Source organism: Pavona decussata, unplaced genomic scaffold (assembly GCF_977016875.1).
Source record: "Pavona decussata unplaced genomic scaffold, jaPavDecu1.1 SCAFFOLD_233, whole genome shotgun sequence".
Classification (NCBI taxonomy): Eukaryota; Metazoa; Cnidaria; class Anthozoa; order Scleractinia; family Agariciidae; genus Pavona; species Pavona decussata.
The window spans coordinates 2,883,284-2,900,000 of record NW_028145638.1 but is presented as its reverse complement, the minus strand read 5'-3'; the positions used below and the strand labels follow the sequence as shown (position 1 = coordinate 2,900,000).

The window sequence follows — 16,717 nt, the reverse complement described above, 5'->3', positions numbered from 1 at the left end:
CAAAGATTTTTGCTTTTCTGTAATTGGTAATAATGTATCACTTGGCACAGTATGCCTAAAATAAAACTGGCAGATTCTGGTGGTGGTCTCTAGTTTTCAAAATTTTGTCTCTTCACAACGATTACTTTATCAAAAAATTCAAAATTGAAGTGTGCTTTGCTATTGTACCAGACGAAGGCATCTAGTTCATATCCTATGAGGCCATTTCTCGAGTAAATTATTTGAAAGATAGTATACAGAAGCTCTCTCCTCCGCAGAGGCTCCTTCATTAAGTAGGGAGCAAGAAGTCGGAAATGGAGGAAGAGGGGGCGCGGTGGACGACGGGAAGAACGAGAAAAAGACGTCTCAATCACACCTCTTCTTTCAGAATGTCCATTGTCACTATATTTTTGAATTTCTATCTGTATACCATTTATTTATGTAGGACTGTACCTTTCTCTTTGTTAGTACTTACTTAAGTCGGCACAATTCCGAGAAAGGTGTTAGAAAACGCTATTTCCACCAAGTTAATTCAGTGGCCATGAAAGCAAGTTATTCAGTGGCACGTAGCCATGCTCCGCAGACAAATGCAACTGAAAAGCACACTACTATATATATGTGAGACTGACATTTTACAAACCTACTAATTTATGTCAGAAATAAGAAAGACAAGACAGAAAATTTAGATCACCTGTTGTTAAACTGTCAATTCTCGCTAGTTGACCTTTGACGTCTCTTTGTACTTAGCTCGATCGCCAACTTGGAATTCGGCGTCAACCAATGCTTTCCTGTTCTATTCTTCACCGGGGTACTCGTCACGGGGTGGCATGCGGACTCATCTTTGAGAGCGAGAAAAACATGAAATGTTAGCCAGAGAACTGTTCAACCGAAATTCGTAGTAGTGTACGTAACACGGTTTTTCTCTCATTAGGTCTTTGGCGGTGGTCACTTCAAATCAAATAACAAGCTGAACATCTCAGTTACACATCTGCTGAGGATAAACTCGGGAGGAAAACTGAGTCATAATCACGCTGGTTACGTCACCAAGGACGGGCGATCTGGAAACGAGTTTGAACCATCTGAAGGACCCGGTCAGGGGACTGGGAGCTCCTCAGGAGCGACTGGGGCTGGCTATGCCGGAACGGGTGGACGAGGAGCTGGGGTGACTCGTGTGGGCCAGTTTTACGGGGATTACAGGCAACCTTTCGATTATGGGAGCGCTGGAGGATATGGATTACATTATGGTATGTTAGGAGAAGGTTAAATGTCTGTAATTACGTCGTATAGTCTATTTACACAGGTCTTAACCCTGTAATCGCCAATATCAAAATACAAATTCCCCATTCTTGTCCCAAAACATTTACTGTTGCAATAGTTAATCAAGAAAAATCATGTTGGGTGATGATATTCTAAAGTCTCACTACATTGTGATTGATTTAGCATTGACGTTACAAGGAGAAATCTGATGCTAACCATTATTGGGGCTTAAAGGGTGGAACAAAATGTTTTGGTATAAAGGGGGCCTGATCTGACCACTTTCACCGTCAGTTGTCAATCACCCACAACGAAATTTTCCTATTTTTCGGACAAGGCTTCCGTTCAGAATTACTTCTTTGTTCTTGTTGTGGTGATGTATTGGTTTTAATGAGATTTTGAAGGATACTTATTTCAGTGTAACGTCAGGTTACCGACGTACCACTACCGAAAGGCTTCGGTTTTTTGCATTTCACACAGGACTGCCGAAACATGTAAAATAAAGGAGAGGCTACCTCAGTTCCGTAGCGGAGCCTCTCTTTTTAAGCGCGTTTGTGGTTTCGAATTCCCGCTTGTAAAGCCGAACGCATTCTCTTAACGGTTGGCCACTCAATGCAATATAGCCCCTGATACGCGCATGCGCTCTTATTGGCTCCTTCGACTAGTACGCCGTCAGCCCATATCCTACGAATAGTGAAGCTTCGTGAAGTGGGTGACGAAAATGGATGCTTCTGTTAACAAAACTCCAGTTTTGGCAATATCATAAAATCCAAGGAGTGGCTCTGTATTAAAACACATTTTCCACTCAACCTTCTTAAGTAATCCATTTCGTGGAATCATTGTTAAATATATCGAACGCGCTTCTCTTGCAGGCAGCCTGTATTTTGGAGATTACCGCACCAGCACCGTTGGTCCATACAAAAACTCGATCACCCGGAGTGGACTGGGAGGTCAAGGGGGAGGAGCAATTAAGATCGTCACACGTCATTTGATCCTTGACGGACACCTGTCAGCAGACGGAGAAGACGGCCCTCCTCCTAGCACGTCAGGGGGAGGAAGCGGAGGAAGCATCTGGATAGACTGTGAAGAGTTAGACGGCTACGGAACTGTCAGCGCCAAGGGAGGATCGGGGTCTCCAAATAACGGAGGAGGGGGGTCAGGAGGCCGGATAGCAATTTACCACGCTTTTATGCTCAATTTCAATGGCACGCTTTCCGCCAAAGGAGGAGACAGTAGTGTCGAACCAGGCGCTTCTGGAACGGCTTACCTTGAAACTCGAAACGGGAGCAAAGTAGAGTACAGAGTTTTGAAGATTAATAACTACGGATTAGCGTACCCTTGGGCGGTGGATAAATCAGAAGGTAGGCTCCGTCATCTCATGAAGGGAATATACAGTGATACAAGGTACATTGGAGCGGTCACGTGGCTACACGAAGCGGACAATTACACTCTGGACGAGTTTCATCTCCATGGTAACTCACATGTGGCTTTCTACGGAAATGGTTCACGCGAGAATGTCACTGTGTACGCACACACGCTCCGAGGTGATCGGAGCGGCGTGCTTCACGTCGGTCGTTTTCAGTCCGTTGTATTCAAGTTTGTAGACTTGTACTTTCCGATAAACACACTGGTGTATTTCAACGCATCCCTAGAAGTTCCTCGACGCTTGTCATTGCGTGAAGTCTACATGGAAATCAACGGAACCTTGGTGGACTCAGATGATTACACAATCGACAGAGATGGGAAGCTCTTCCTTTGGTCCGGTGGCAACTCACTCGGCGAAGACCTTGGCCATTTTCGGTTTACCAACCTGTCAATCAAGTCACTTGGTTTGCTGCATACCACCAAGCTTCCGGATCATGGTCCAGTGAGTTTGCACATGACACGATTTGTGGTGAACGCTGGTGGGTTGGCAAGTGTCGATGACTTTTTCTTAGACTCTGTCAACGCTACAATTGATGTTGCCGGTAAGTCTATATTTTCAGTAATAAACCGCTAACAATAAAACACCATTATATCACCAGCAACAGGTGGGTCGCAAAACTAATAGAAAACCGTGCTGAGGCATCATATGTAGATTTTCTCTTTGTCAACCTTTTTGACATATTTCAATTAATCAATAAATTAAGCATGGCGTTCTATGGCTGTCGACGAACGCCAAACTTCCGCTGTTGTTTTGTGTGAAACGAAAAATTTTCTCCTAGCCTCATGTAAACTTACAAAAAGGTAAAATGGAGATAAACTACTTTCTACAAATTAACTTATCTGACAGTTTAGGCATTCTTTCGTGAAGTTTGCTTTCATATTTGACGAAAATGTGAAGCTTTGAAACGCATAGTAAAGAACTGTATGGTAAAACGCTGAAAAAAGCTGTATAATAGTATGTAAATTTTGATTGTTTTGTGTCATAAACAGGTACCGTATCAGCAGACTACAGAGGATACGGTTCCCAGCAGGGACCAGGAACTGGTCTTCGCCAGACTTCCTTTAACACCGGAGCGGGAGGTGGGGGACACGGGGGCCGTGGCGGCCGGGGATCAGCCGGACTCCAGGCCTCTTACTCATACGATTCTATATACGAACCTACTCAATACGGCAGTGGCGGCGGTAATGGCTTGAACAACGTAGGCGGGCGAGGCGGAGGACGTATTGTTTTTAAAATCTCAGAAATGTTGCGACTCGAGGGACGAGTGCAAGCAAACGGAGAACCCAGAAGTGGGGGAAATCCTAGCGGCGGTGGCGCAGGGGGAAGTATTGTTATCCGCACCTTCAAGTTCGACGGTGAGGGCTACGTGACGGTGAACGGCGGATCATGTACTTCAAGCGGTACCCCGTATGGAGGCGGAGGAGCTGGTGGACGTATTGCTGTCTACTACAATGGAACTTACACGTTCATAGGCTCGTTCCAGAGCTATGGAGGAACAAGCCAAGCAGAACGAGGTGGAGCAGGAACGGTTTACATCGAAAACAACCGAAACGCCAGTCAGCCTCACCGCGCCCTTAGAATTGATAACGGAGTGACGTCTAGCGGTCCGTCCAGGCTTCACGAGATAAAGGAACTGGACTTGGTAGGAAACACGGCAGGTAATTTTGTGGACCCCAAAGGAAACAGTTCCGAAATACTATCATTGTCATAGCTTAATGCTCTTACAGTCAATCCAGGTCACGCGTGAACAGTATTTCCAAGAATGAAATGAACATTCGAATTTCTCTTTGTAATGTCCGACGTGTGAATGGAATGTTGGACATTTCTCTGGAAATTGTTCCGAAAAAGACGCATTAACTGAAAAAAAGATTCAAAATACTCGGGAAACAATTGTTATTCTTGAAATATTCAATTTTGCAATGTAAAGAAAAATTCATAACTTTATACCGTCAATAAGCTAGGGAAATTTATACGGGAACTCTGAAATCTCGTTGGCGATTTTCGAAACTGACATGTAAATTTCGAAACTACGTTCAAATTTAAAAAATATCGTTCACGCGTGACCTGGGTTGACTGTAACGCTTCGGAGGGGGAAGGGGTAGATCTATCCTCCTCCCCCACCCCCAAGGTTCATGGAAATAAATCACTTGCATACTCTCTGTAGATTATCTTAACATTCAGGGTTTCTTCGAGTTCACCAAAAATGATCGAGCAAGAGTTATTCACGACCTTAAACATTATGTAACACGTATTGCTAGTAAGTATAACAATTTTGCTAAATATATTGTTCATTCTGGGGCGTTAAACTGCTTTAAGAGCAGTCTGAAGATTTATATGAAAATAAAATAAACTAATGATTAGTCTGTATATTTTGCACGTTTTTAAAAATGTTAAACTGGGGCAATTTTTTTGTATACAGTAATAACCCCACGATGTGCCCATTCAGTAGGTGTTTTTTGTTCTTGTATTTTAATTTCAATTTGTTATGTAACGTTATCTTTTATTTTATCAAGACGCCTCTTTATATTTCTGCAGGTTATCCTTACTACCAAACAGTGTATCAAGCACCAAACGGAGTTACTCTGAGTACAACTGGAACACCTTACTGCCGAACAGTGAATAGCAGAGACAGCCGAAAATGCGCTACCGACAAATCTTGGATGGCTAATTTGTTTCTACCAACTTCCTCCCATTATTACACCACGGCCACAAGCCCTGTGGTGACGTACCGCTTCCCGTTGTCCTTGTTCTTGGAATATATGTTGGTTTATCCTGTTTGTAGCTCGGACCACTGGACATCGTATTACGTTCGCATCTATTTCAATAACAGTGAAGTGGCAGGAAGCGGTGGCTGGGTCAATCCGACCAATTGCCTTCAAGGGCAACCGAGCAAATTGGTCGTAAGACTACATGTTGATAAGGTAAAATTCATGGAATGTGGGTCGTTTCGCCCACAAGTGGATTCGCTAACACACGCAAGGTCGATTTGCCAGCACAGACAAAGTAAATTAGGAATCAGTTGGAAATAAATGACGGATATAAACAAGACTTTTAAGCAGTTCAATTTGACCATGAACAATGAGGAAACACGACTAAACTGCAAAAGAAACGACCGGTTTCCAATTAATGCATAATTGAGCGTCGTGATATAGGTCTCCAAAACACCCTTTGTTGCCCCCTTTTTTCGAAAACCTATCTCTAAAATTCAGATCAGTGATATCAACTGACATCTCACGATGACTGCTAATTTATACGTCATTAAAGTAGCCGTCCCATGACAACGTCAACGTCAGTATCAAAATGCTTATTCTCCCCATTATCCTCCGTACATTTCTTACGGTATTTGTTGGGAGAATTAGATTGAACATCAAGACAGTTTATCTTTGGTGATCATTTCCTTCATTCTCATGATCTACATGTTTGATGAAGTAATGATTTTGTAAGGAGAAATTAGATTGCTGATCACTATAGATCCTTCTCCAAAATGGTGGCCGAAAATTCAAATAACTTGAAATTAAAAATGTATACCAGAACTAGGAAGAGCACCTTTACTTTAGTAACCCTGCAAAGTTTCAGCATATCGGGTGTAATATCAGCTGAGAAAATGTAAGTTGAAAAATGAAACATTTACAGACGTTTGTATCACTGGGGGTATGAAGTATACCCCCAGTCATACAAACGTCTGTAAATTTGTCAAATTTCATCTTACATTTCCTAAGCTGGTAACGCCTAATATGCTGACACTTTGCAAGGTTACTAAAGTAAAGGTGCTCTTTCCAGTGCTGGTATCAGGTTTTCATTCAGTTCAATTTTAACTCATTCAAATCTGTGCCGCCATTTTGGAGAAGGGTCTTTTGGGGTTTAAAGGGTAAATCTATCCTCGTGTCTCAATAATAAAATGAATGATTGAAAAATTGGAACTATAAACAAGTTTATAGACACAACGTTCCTCGTTGACTTTGAACTACGAGTTCGTAAAGAGATAGTTTGCCCAGTTTTCGTCTTAACTGGATGAAGAATTCTTTCACATACAAAGTTACTAACATCTGGAACTCACTCACACCTGACTTAAGGCAGGAAAATCTTTCCACGCTTATGAAGACGATTGGGAACGAAAATTTACATATAAATTCTTAACTATTTTAGTAATCTTAGTTCTTATAATAGTCAATATTTGTATTTTATAATAGTTTTTACCAATATATCAAGGCTTTGAAATTTTTTATATACTTTTAATTTTTATAATTTCTAGCACGTACGTATTTTGAAATTAGACGTTTTAACGTCCACTTAAAAGTGGATGAATAAATGATTGATTGATTGATTGATTGATTGATAGATTGATTGATTGATTGAGAGCAATTGTCCCCTTATTTTGTTCTGCAGGTTGTCATCAGTCTACAAAAAGGTAGAACTTATGCTTCTCTCAGTACCGTCAGGTTCTTTATTCGTGAAAATCCTTCCGCAGTATTGCAAACACCTCATTATACGAGCCCAAGTACAGCATGGATCGTCAGTGAAGACGAAAAAATTTCAAATCATCACTTTAATGAGGTACGCAGTCTTTTTGTTAATCCTACATTTGGCGAGAAAAACGCATCTGTCGTATAGCAGTCATAATCATTTTCACGTAAAAATTGGTGGCTTAGTGCTGCTGTTTTGAATAGGTATTGTGCAAAGATTCATACCTATATTCACACACATGCATTTTCTTCTCTCTATGAGAAGTTGACCGAGCGTCGTTTTATCGCTGTACATAGTCGTTGTTTTGCAGGGATCCCATTGAGAAGTGGGTTCACACAGGGGAACCCAATGGAACGTTTAATGTGACCGTTGAGAGGTCACACAACCGTTATTTGTTTCTCTTGGAAGTTATGTTGTATTGTTTCCCTAGAGAGTTGTAGTAATTTGAGGTTTATCACAGCCAGCGCCTTGGTTTTGAATTATAAAAAATGTGAGTCCCCGTTTGCATGAATTCGGCTTGTAGGAAAGTCTACATGATCACCATTGTCATGTTTACAAGCAAACGAACTCTGTCTATAGTGTACACGTTTCACATTTTTAAACTGTTCTCCCCGCAAAGCTGCATATCAAGGGCCAAGGAAGCCTGTCGATATCCGGAAGTGACGTCAAAATGAGCGTGGACCAGATCGTTGGTGACAGCAGCGGCATCCTAACAGTGCGTTCTACTCAGACCGTTCACATGAGGGGCTCAGAAGGGCACCTTCCATTCTCGCTCCTGTCCCAAAAAGGTTCCAATGTGACCTTTCCCACTAGCATGAATTGCCGCGGAGTCGAGGTGGTGATGCGTGGAGTCATGGGAGAGATGGCCAATCTCACCGTTGGACCACAATGCCGTTTTGTCCTTGAGAATTCCACAGAAACTGACTTTGCCCTTGATCACGTGGTAGTACAAACTGACGGCTACATGGCTGCGGTAAGAGAGGACAGGAAAGATGTGCAAATGATTGGCAAAACATTTAACATTAGAGGAGGCGCGACGGTTAGTATTATTCCTTTTCTTACATTATGAAGTTTGATGTTTAGGTATGATCGTTGCAACGTTTGCTACAGTCGGTAACGTCGACAGCAGACTGTTCAGAGGAGAGGTATTTCATTAGAAAATTGGTCCTTGTGTATATAACATCTGACTGGTGACACACGAGGAGAAATTTAGGAGGAGAAACTCTTGTTGGAAACACAAGGCTTAGGCGAGTGTTTCAACTGCCTTTCGAGTTCTCACAAACATCAACGAATGCTTAGTTTATTTACTGTACACAATACTGTACACAATACGAACTTAAAAAACTTGTTTCCATATAACATACTTCTAATCAGTAAGAGCGTTCCTTAACTTGAGGTTATTTTACAGCATTAATCCTTCTGTTTTGCGTTACATTCTAATCTCAGTTCCACTTTTCTTGACTTGCCTTTTCTCCTCTTTGTGTAAACGAAACAAAACTATCGTTAAAGGGGAAGTATCATGCAACTTTGTTGTAATTTCAAAACTCAAAAATGTTTGTCTGTCAGCAGATACAAAGAAATAATTGTCAAGTTTGTTATAAATTATCACCCCAGTGCAACAAAACTGTCGATGAGTGCCTCTGGCCAGAGACAGAGTAGGTCGGTATGGATTGAAACTTGAAAAATGTTAAGCTAATGTTTTTCAAGTTCTCGCATTTTTGTTTCCAAAAGTCACTAGAACAGATCACGAGTTGTTCCTTTCAAGAATTGAGTTGATTTCTTTCCTCTTGTCATTCTACAATTATTTGGCAGCTGTCTTATTTCATCCTATTTAACAAAAGATTTCAAAAACCCCATGATACTTCCCCTTTATGCTTCCATCTATATCTTCTTGAGAAGCTTATTAAATATGTAAGAAATATTATGTCTGCTTGCAGGTGGAGGCCAACAGTCTCACGTTAGACTACATCAACATCACCATCGAACCCTTCGCTGCCCTCTCAGCAAATGGTCTTGCTGCTGAAGTTCCAGGATTACGTTACTATGGAGACGGATGGGGTGGCGTCTCGGGTTCCTCTGGCGCGGGACATGGCGGGCATGGTGGATTGGGTCGCGGCCAATCAAAAGTCGGTGTCTCATACGGGAAATATAGAAAACCCACTAACTTTGGAAGCACAGGCGGAGCAGAGGTTTTCCCATTTACAGGTGGATTGGGAGGGGGAAGATTCAAAATCATTGCGCATGACACGCTAGTGGTAGACGGACAGTTATCATCCAGAGGGGGGAATTTTCGGGCTACTCGTAGCGGTGGTGGTAGCGGTGGAAGTATTCTAGCGTACACGTCTCGAATACATGGCGACGGAGAGTTCGACGTGTCTGGTGGTGATGGGGACGGCTCCAACGGCGGCGGGGGAGGGGCTGGTCGTGTTTGCTTGTACTATCGTGAGAACCATTTTCTAGGTCGTTACCTTGGGACCGGAGGCGCAAGCTCATACGAACCCGGGGGTCCAGGGACAGTGTTTGTGGAGAATGTGCCTGGTATGAACGCAACCTATGGTCATGACCGCATCGACGAAGCAGCACACGCTGAAAGAGTTGTTATTGATGAAGAAGTCATTAATGGAACGAAATGGACTCGGAACAGGACGTTGTATGCAAACGGGATGGGGCGAACCCCTCGTTCTCCTGGCGCTAATCTGAGTGCTAGCTATAGCGATTTCAGTCTCGGTGGATCAAGTAGGGTGTGGCTCACGCTGAATGATGAGGATCTCGCATCTAATGGAACTGATCTGGAATTGGATGAGCTACAGCTCTACGGTGGAGCACAACTCGCCATTATAAACCCAGCAAGCACTAAGGCGCATATATCGATTGTGATTGGTCAAATGCAGGGAGATAGGTACGAATCTACGTGCGAAGAACCTTATAGCTAGAATAGACCCTTCTCCAAAATGGCGGCAACAGATTTGAATGAGTTAAAATTGAACAGAATGAAAAACTGATACCAGCACTGAAAAGGGCACTTTTACTTAAGTAACCTTGCAAAGTTTCAGCACATTAGGCGTTATATCAGCTTGGAAAATGTAAGATGAAATTTGACAAATTTACAGACGTTTGTATGACTAGGGGTATACGTCATACCCCCAGTCATACAGACGTCTGTAAATTTTTCATTTTTCAACCTACATTTTCTCAGCTTAAATTACACCTGATATGCTGCAACTTTGCAGGGTACTCAAGTAAACGTGCTCTTTCTAGTGCTGGTACACGTTTTTAATTTTAACTTACTTGAATTTTCGGCCGCCATTTTGGAGAAGGGTCTATTTGACAATAATCGCACGAAAAACAAAATTCAAAACAAAGTGCCCAGCTGCTCAGTAACTCTTATTCAGAAGTACGAGACAAGAGTACTATTCATGAGCTTTCGTTTAGATGTTCGCACTTTGTAAGGATTTTTATCCGCAGACTCAAAAGTAAATCGCATCAGGGTAACAGACTCCTCAATAGTCTTCTTATGTAAGGCAGTTCTCTAAAAGAATCAAAAGTTAATTTAACATATCCAAAGGTGAAATTGAAGTTTCAAGCAGAAGTGATAGACGTTTCTGAAATGTTTTTGTTTGCCTTTTTAAACTTCACGTTCTCATCCGCTTACAGGAATAACAGTACATTGACTCAGTTCTCAACAGGGAACCATTGCACATGATGTACTAACCTAAACACCCAATTACATTCTTCAGAACTGGAAGAATTCATCTTGGTTTCAATCAGACGTTCCTTTCTCTCCAATCATACCTGCCCATGGATATGATTATCTACCAAGGAGGGCTGACCACCATGCAGGGCGAATTGCTCGTTGCCGGGGTAACGGTTGAGATTGATGGAGTCTTGAAGAGATGCCAGAATATTACCGTGGTTGATGATGGCGTCATTCGCATGAAAGAGATGTATGATACAGAGGGAAAACTGACCGAGGTATGGGAACAGAATGGTGTATAAATTGTGTTATTCTCCTCTTCCTGCCAATGGCCTCTCGTCTCTTCCTCAAACTCCTAAGTGTATCGTATCGTGTCGTGTTGTTCCCCCGATCGTATATAATCGTATTGTTTCTTATCGTATGGTATTGTACTGTGTTGTAAAAGTAATCAAATGAAAGGAACAAAACAAAAGCATTCGTTTAGAACTATAACCGCTCGCTCAACAACATTGACAAATTATGATCCCAGCTCAAAGATTTGTGTCGGCGCGCAAATTAAATGTGGTTAATTGAAACACTGGACCCTTGTAAACCGATAAATAGATCGCGAAACTCTGATTCCGTGGAAAATTTCATAGTAAAGAGGGAGGGAGATAGTATTGGGAATCGGTTTTAATACAAATGTAGCCTGATTAAGAACATCTGTCACTAGGTTGTCAATTATGGTATTGTCTTGTTTTGTTGTTTTCAGACCTTTTTCTTCGAAACAATCCAAGTTCGGAACAAGGGAACCATGAAGGTGACCAATCAGGAGAGAATACGGGAATTCCGTGGAACATCCATGCAAGTGTTCGGCGGTGGAACGTTCACAGCTGTTAACCTTCATGTGTACGTCCTGAATTTTACCATCGATGCGTTGGCAACTGTGGGTGCTACACTTAAGGGAGAGAACTTTGAATACGATGGTACGTTTGATCTGTTTTTTGCATTCATGCGTGGGCTGGGTGGGTGGGTGAGATCAAAATATGGACTGATAGCAGCTGCCAGTGGCGCCTTTACATGCTGACGTCCGATCTCACCCAACAGATGAATTGTAAACCGCCATGAGACTATGTGGTACGTGCGGTATATAAATACATCACCATAACACATTATCATTTCTTGCGATCACTATACTGTATACAGAACACAGGGTGGTAGGGGTAGTACTCTGTGCTAAATGTCCTTGACACTTAATAAGAGTGATTTTTATTGAAGTAATTTATTTTGGTGAAGTGGGACCTTCGTGACTGGCCAACTATGATTTTGTAGCCAATCAAACACAATTAAGAGAATGATTCTCGGCTGGACGTGAACATTTCAAATATTTATTGTTCGGAAGACATAAACATGTAGTCATTAACACTGCAGTCATGTATGGTTCTTCCCAATCTCAAAATCCAGTTGAACAGTTTTCTAGTCGCTAGCGCGCTCTTGCACTACGTTATAACTAGTATGCGATGAGTCACCAATGCTTTGTGATTTCCGCAATAGGTAAGGGCCCTGGTGCGGATTACCCGTCCCCAGGCTTTGCCGGAGGATCTGGTGGAGGGCATGGGGGTCTGGGCGGCCGTGCTGTGAGTCAAGTGACGACTGGAGGTGCTTATGGGTCCATCAAGGAACCAAATGAATTTGGTAAGTTGTTTGTTACTTGGGAATTTATATCAGTTTCAGCTAGACCAACTTATTTTTCACAAGCCTTCTATTAAGCAACTTAAATGATTTTTTTTCTTTTCACATTCTTCGAAAATAAGAAATTCCTTAAAAGTAAGCCAAGCAAACTACAATGGTGAAATTCAAATTATTGAAAAGTTGGAATTGTCAGGATCAAAACAAAAGTTGTCATTGACAATTAATAAATTGCTGACGTACAGAAAAATTGATTGTGTAAAATAAAGTTTAGAGATACGAATGTATTACAAGTTCTCCAATCAGGCAAACTATTTCAGATCTGTATTGAAACAGTTGCAAAATTTAAATATTGATTCAAAAGGATCGCGTTCGAAAACAAAATATACAGATGTAAATCCGTTTGCACCAGAAGCATATGCTTCGTTGGCAAATTCTTTTACAAAAAATTTGACGGTCTGATTTTATCTGCCAACTCAAGTTTGATTGCGCTAATCCAGTAATGCCGTACCCTAAAATACTTATTAAAAATTACGAATTAAATTATCTGACTGCATATTAAATTGTCACAAACTACAGTCAAAGACCAGTAAGATGTGGTGTTTTCAAATTAAGCCCAATTTTTTAGTAGTGCGCATAGTAACTTGACCCTTTTACTGGAGCGATACTGGCGGTGACTTTGCTCGACCTCGTTCCCAGGTTCTTTCACCCTGGGAACGAGGTTGGACTTTGCTTTGATGCAAACCTTGTACTTTTCGTATGAGTATCATGTTGTTCATGTATGCTAACCAGTTTGTATCTACATTATGAAAAGCACTGAGGTTTGTAGTGTTGATATCCACTGACAGGTAGCAGCGGTGGAAAGGGTGGGGGAGGACAGCTGGGAGGCCGCGGCGGTGGAATTTTCTTCCTCAACATCAGTGACACCCTGGACATTGAAGGAACGTTAAGCGCGAATGGCGATAACTATGTTGGATCTTACGCTGGGGGAGGTAGTGGAGGAAGTATTCTCATCAGGACAAACCTGTTTGAAGGAAGTGGAACTGTGCAGGTGTGCTTACCAACCGCATTCTTTTTCAACAATTCTAAGCTTTAAACAATCATAATGTTATTCTAAAGTACTTCAGTAGACTGCCGCTATATCTAAACATCGGCTGCGCTATCTCGAACAGAACTTCCTCCCCTCCTTTGGATACTAATTTCTATTGGTTCAAAAGTATCATCCAACGTTGGAGGCATGGACTATATACATGGGTATTAACCCTTTAACATTTTTTATTCGATTTATCGTTCGCCGGCGAACGATAATTTTACTTGCTCGGTACAAGAGGAGAATAGCCTATGTTGGAAAACAAACAACGCCAGATACAACGTTTGATTGAAGAGGTTTCTGGCATTGGCAGGTCTAAAGGAGTACATTTAACGTTCTCTGGCAATTTCTAGTAAACTTTGTACTCTCAAGGTACTTAAATGCAAGAAAAAAATAGGTTAAAAATGCGACATGTTCATATCTGCCTGTAAAACAAATCATTCATTGCATGCAACCCACATTCTGCCAATTGTAGTGAAATATCGTGCCATAGATGTGGAGGGCAATAAAAGGTTCCCAGCTTAAATTCTCAAGCTACAGCCTGGCAACATAATGCATTTTTCCTAGTTTAAGGACCAAAAAATGTGGAATATTTGACCTTGTAACCCAACGGGGGGCCAACTATCAATGCAAACACAGAAAGAAATACAAAGGTCTCTCGCTGTTCTTAAAAACGATGTTGTTGCTGTCGCTATAATGTTACAAAATCACCCAGAACAAGGCAAACTCAAAAACATGAAAATAAAAAGAAAGTTTAAAGGGTTAACTGAATGGAGTAAGAAAGAATCTAAGTGGATCTTTGTAACATACATGTATCACAGACAAGTGTACATTTAATAATGTTGTTATTAATACTAACCTCTATTTCAGTGGTTGCCTCGGAGAGTGATTTTTGTGCAGCCTTAGTTTCCTCCAGCTGAGCTGAACACTGCGTCTTACACATATCAATCTCTTCTCTCAATCGATCAACAGTTTGCGTTAATCTGTCCACCAGAAGATCCTGTAAAATGAAGTAAACTTTCAGTTTGTTTTCCACTAAACTAACAAACCATGTGAAAGCACGAATATTCAGTGCACCATGGCCATATTTGGGCAGTGCTACAATGTGTTGAATAATAAATTGCTATAACAGCTATGTTAAGCAATCTATCCATAGAACTTCTGTGAGTTGGATTACAACTCGAATCCGGGTATCCCTCTAACCAATCACAACATAAGTAACGAGCTCAATGAACCAATCAGAATTACAAGTAAAGCTGATACCAGACGCGACTAATCGCAATGATGATTTTTATTTCATCTCCACACCATATTTTAGTATATGTTTAATACACAAGACAATCGGCAAGGATAATATCCGTGTAACATATATGTTTATGCGGACGATTACCAATTCAGCATTCGCGCTGAAGGACGTTGTATGTCTTTGAAGGTGATCCAAATACTCGCAACTTGCTTCAACGCAAATATTGCGCAGAAAATCTTCCGCTGGCCCATATTTAAGGGGTTAACTTTCCTTGTTGAAAGTCATCGTTACCAGTAGTTCATTGCAACAAAAAAATGACGTGGTGTCGGGCCAAAAGTCGTTGTTGCGAATCGTTGCAGGTAACATCAGCTTAATTAGCGTCAAGATACGATCGCTTTGAGCTTATTTTGTATTGTTGAGTCTAATGTTATGTTCGTTGTCTAATTTGCTTTCCTAAGGCCAATGGTGGAAATGGATATAGTCACTCAACAAGAGGAGGTGGTGGAGGGTCAGGCGGCAGAATCGCTTTATATTACCGTGGAGGATTCTTTGATGGCGTCCTTGAGGCTGCTGGCGGGAAAGGCGACTTGGAGAACGGTGCTGCTGGAACCGTGTACGTGGAAAAGGCGGGAAATAACTCCGACCGAGCGCACCGAACGCTAAAAGTCGATAACAAAGGTCGAAGGCCGATTACCGAACGAATAAATCAGGTAAACTGAGAACAAAGACGCGTAGTTTTTAAGGAAAAAAAGGAGCTTTTTTTTTTTAATTGATCTTCTTGTCAGAGCTATAAGATGTTATTGATTATTCAGGACGGAAGATGGTACCTTTTTAATGTCTTACGTGTGGTGTTGCGGAAACACATCACATAGCGTTATAACACCTGATTGACCAGTCAGCATGTGCACCAGCTTAGAAGCCTCTTAAGGAGTGACACCGCCAAGGCAGAATGCAGTTGAGGAATAGGGACGGAAACTAGCTACCGTAGTTCTTCCTGATGACTTCAGTGTGGAAGCTTGTTCCACAGCAGTCACTGACTGTGTGGAACGAAGTTGTTTCACTGCTTCTTTTTTACTTTTCGTAGGTGGAAGAAGTGAAACTACATCCTGGCTCCATTTATAGAGACTACTCGCAAGTTTACACTAGTATAAGTGGATTTCAATTCTCGTCAAATGGTGCTACGCAGAGCTACCATCACGCCTCTCAGACTTACTACTATTCTCTGACTCGACTGTGTGATGGAGACGTCAAGAACGCTTACATAGTGCAGTCACAGTACACTAATGTTGTCATTACTGTCACTCTACCGAGAAACATGTACATTCATCACATCCGACTCTATCCGGTAAGTATGTATTTATACCAGAGTGAATAAAACGCAATGATTAGGAAGCCTGACAAACTTCTTTCTGATATGTTTTAGTTAACATTTTTGCCCTTGACTGTGCACAGACCACAATATAGTTTGAAATGTGTTGGAGAAACTGACCAATAGAAACTTTCCTGATAAGATATTCAGCTGTAGTAAGAAGGTTAAAACAAAGGATTGTGCATAGTCGCGGCCCTTCCAATATAAATTGCAGCACTATTGTTGTCGTGACAAGGCTTCACAACTAGTTCCTCAATTAACTATGTTTATACACAAGTTTCTGTTTTCACATTTGTGTTCATGAACGTTGTATCTTTGCCCTTTCTTCCACATGACAACCCAAATTGAAAATTACCAGGCAAACATTCTCTTGAAATTAATGGACAACATTATTGTAAATATTTGTCTTGGTAGCCTTATTTTGAATGGACACGGCCTGCTTGAGTATTTTATGCACAGATACAAAAGGTAGGACCACATTTTCAAGAGGTTTTGCTATATAATCGTGATATTTTGAGAACTTAGAA

General features: G+C 41.5%; 1 protein-coding gene across 1 annotated transcript in view; it reads left to right on the top strand.

Moving 5' to 3' along the window:
- LOC146458394 (uncharacterized) overlaps positions 1 to 16,717 on the top strand; it is a 125,707-nt gene that overhangs the window by 35,654 nt on the left and 73,336 nt on the right. Inside the window, exons 28-40 of the mRNA XM_085090786.1 lie at positions 911 to 1,223; positions 2,106 to 3,200; positions 3,649 to 4,317; positions 5,195 to 5,580; positions 7,046 to 7,213; positions 7,743 to 8,162; positions 9,061 to 10,022; positions 10,861 to 11,095; positions 11,569 to 11,782; positions 12,351 to 12,491; positions 13,334 to 13,536; positions 15,280 to 15,531; positions 15,906 to 16,166. Coding sequence (XP_084946912.1) covers positions 911 to 1,223; positions 2,106 to 3,200; positions 3,649 to 4,317; positions 5,195 to 5,580; positions 7,046 to 7,213; positions 7,743 to 8,162; positions 9,061 to 10,022; positions 10,861 to 11,095; positions 11,569 to 11,782; positions 12,351 to 12,491; positions 13,334 to 13,536; positions 15,280 to 15,531; positions 15,906 to 16,166 — 5,319 coding nt within the window. The remainder of the gene's footprint in view (positions 1 to 910; positions 1,224 to 2,105; positions 3,201 to 3,648; positions 4,318 to 5,194; positions 5,581 to 7,045; positions 7,214 to 7,742; positions 8,163 to 9,060; positions 10,023 to 10,860; positions 11,096 to 11,568; positions 11,783 to 12,350; positions 12,492 to 13,333; positions 13,537 to 15,279; positions 15,532 to 15,905; positions 16,167 to 16,717) is intronic.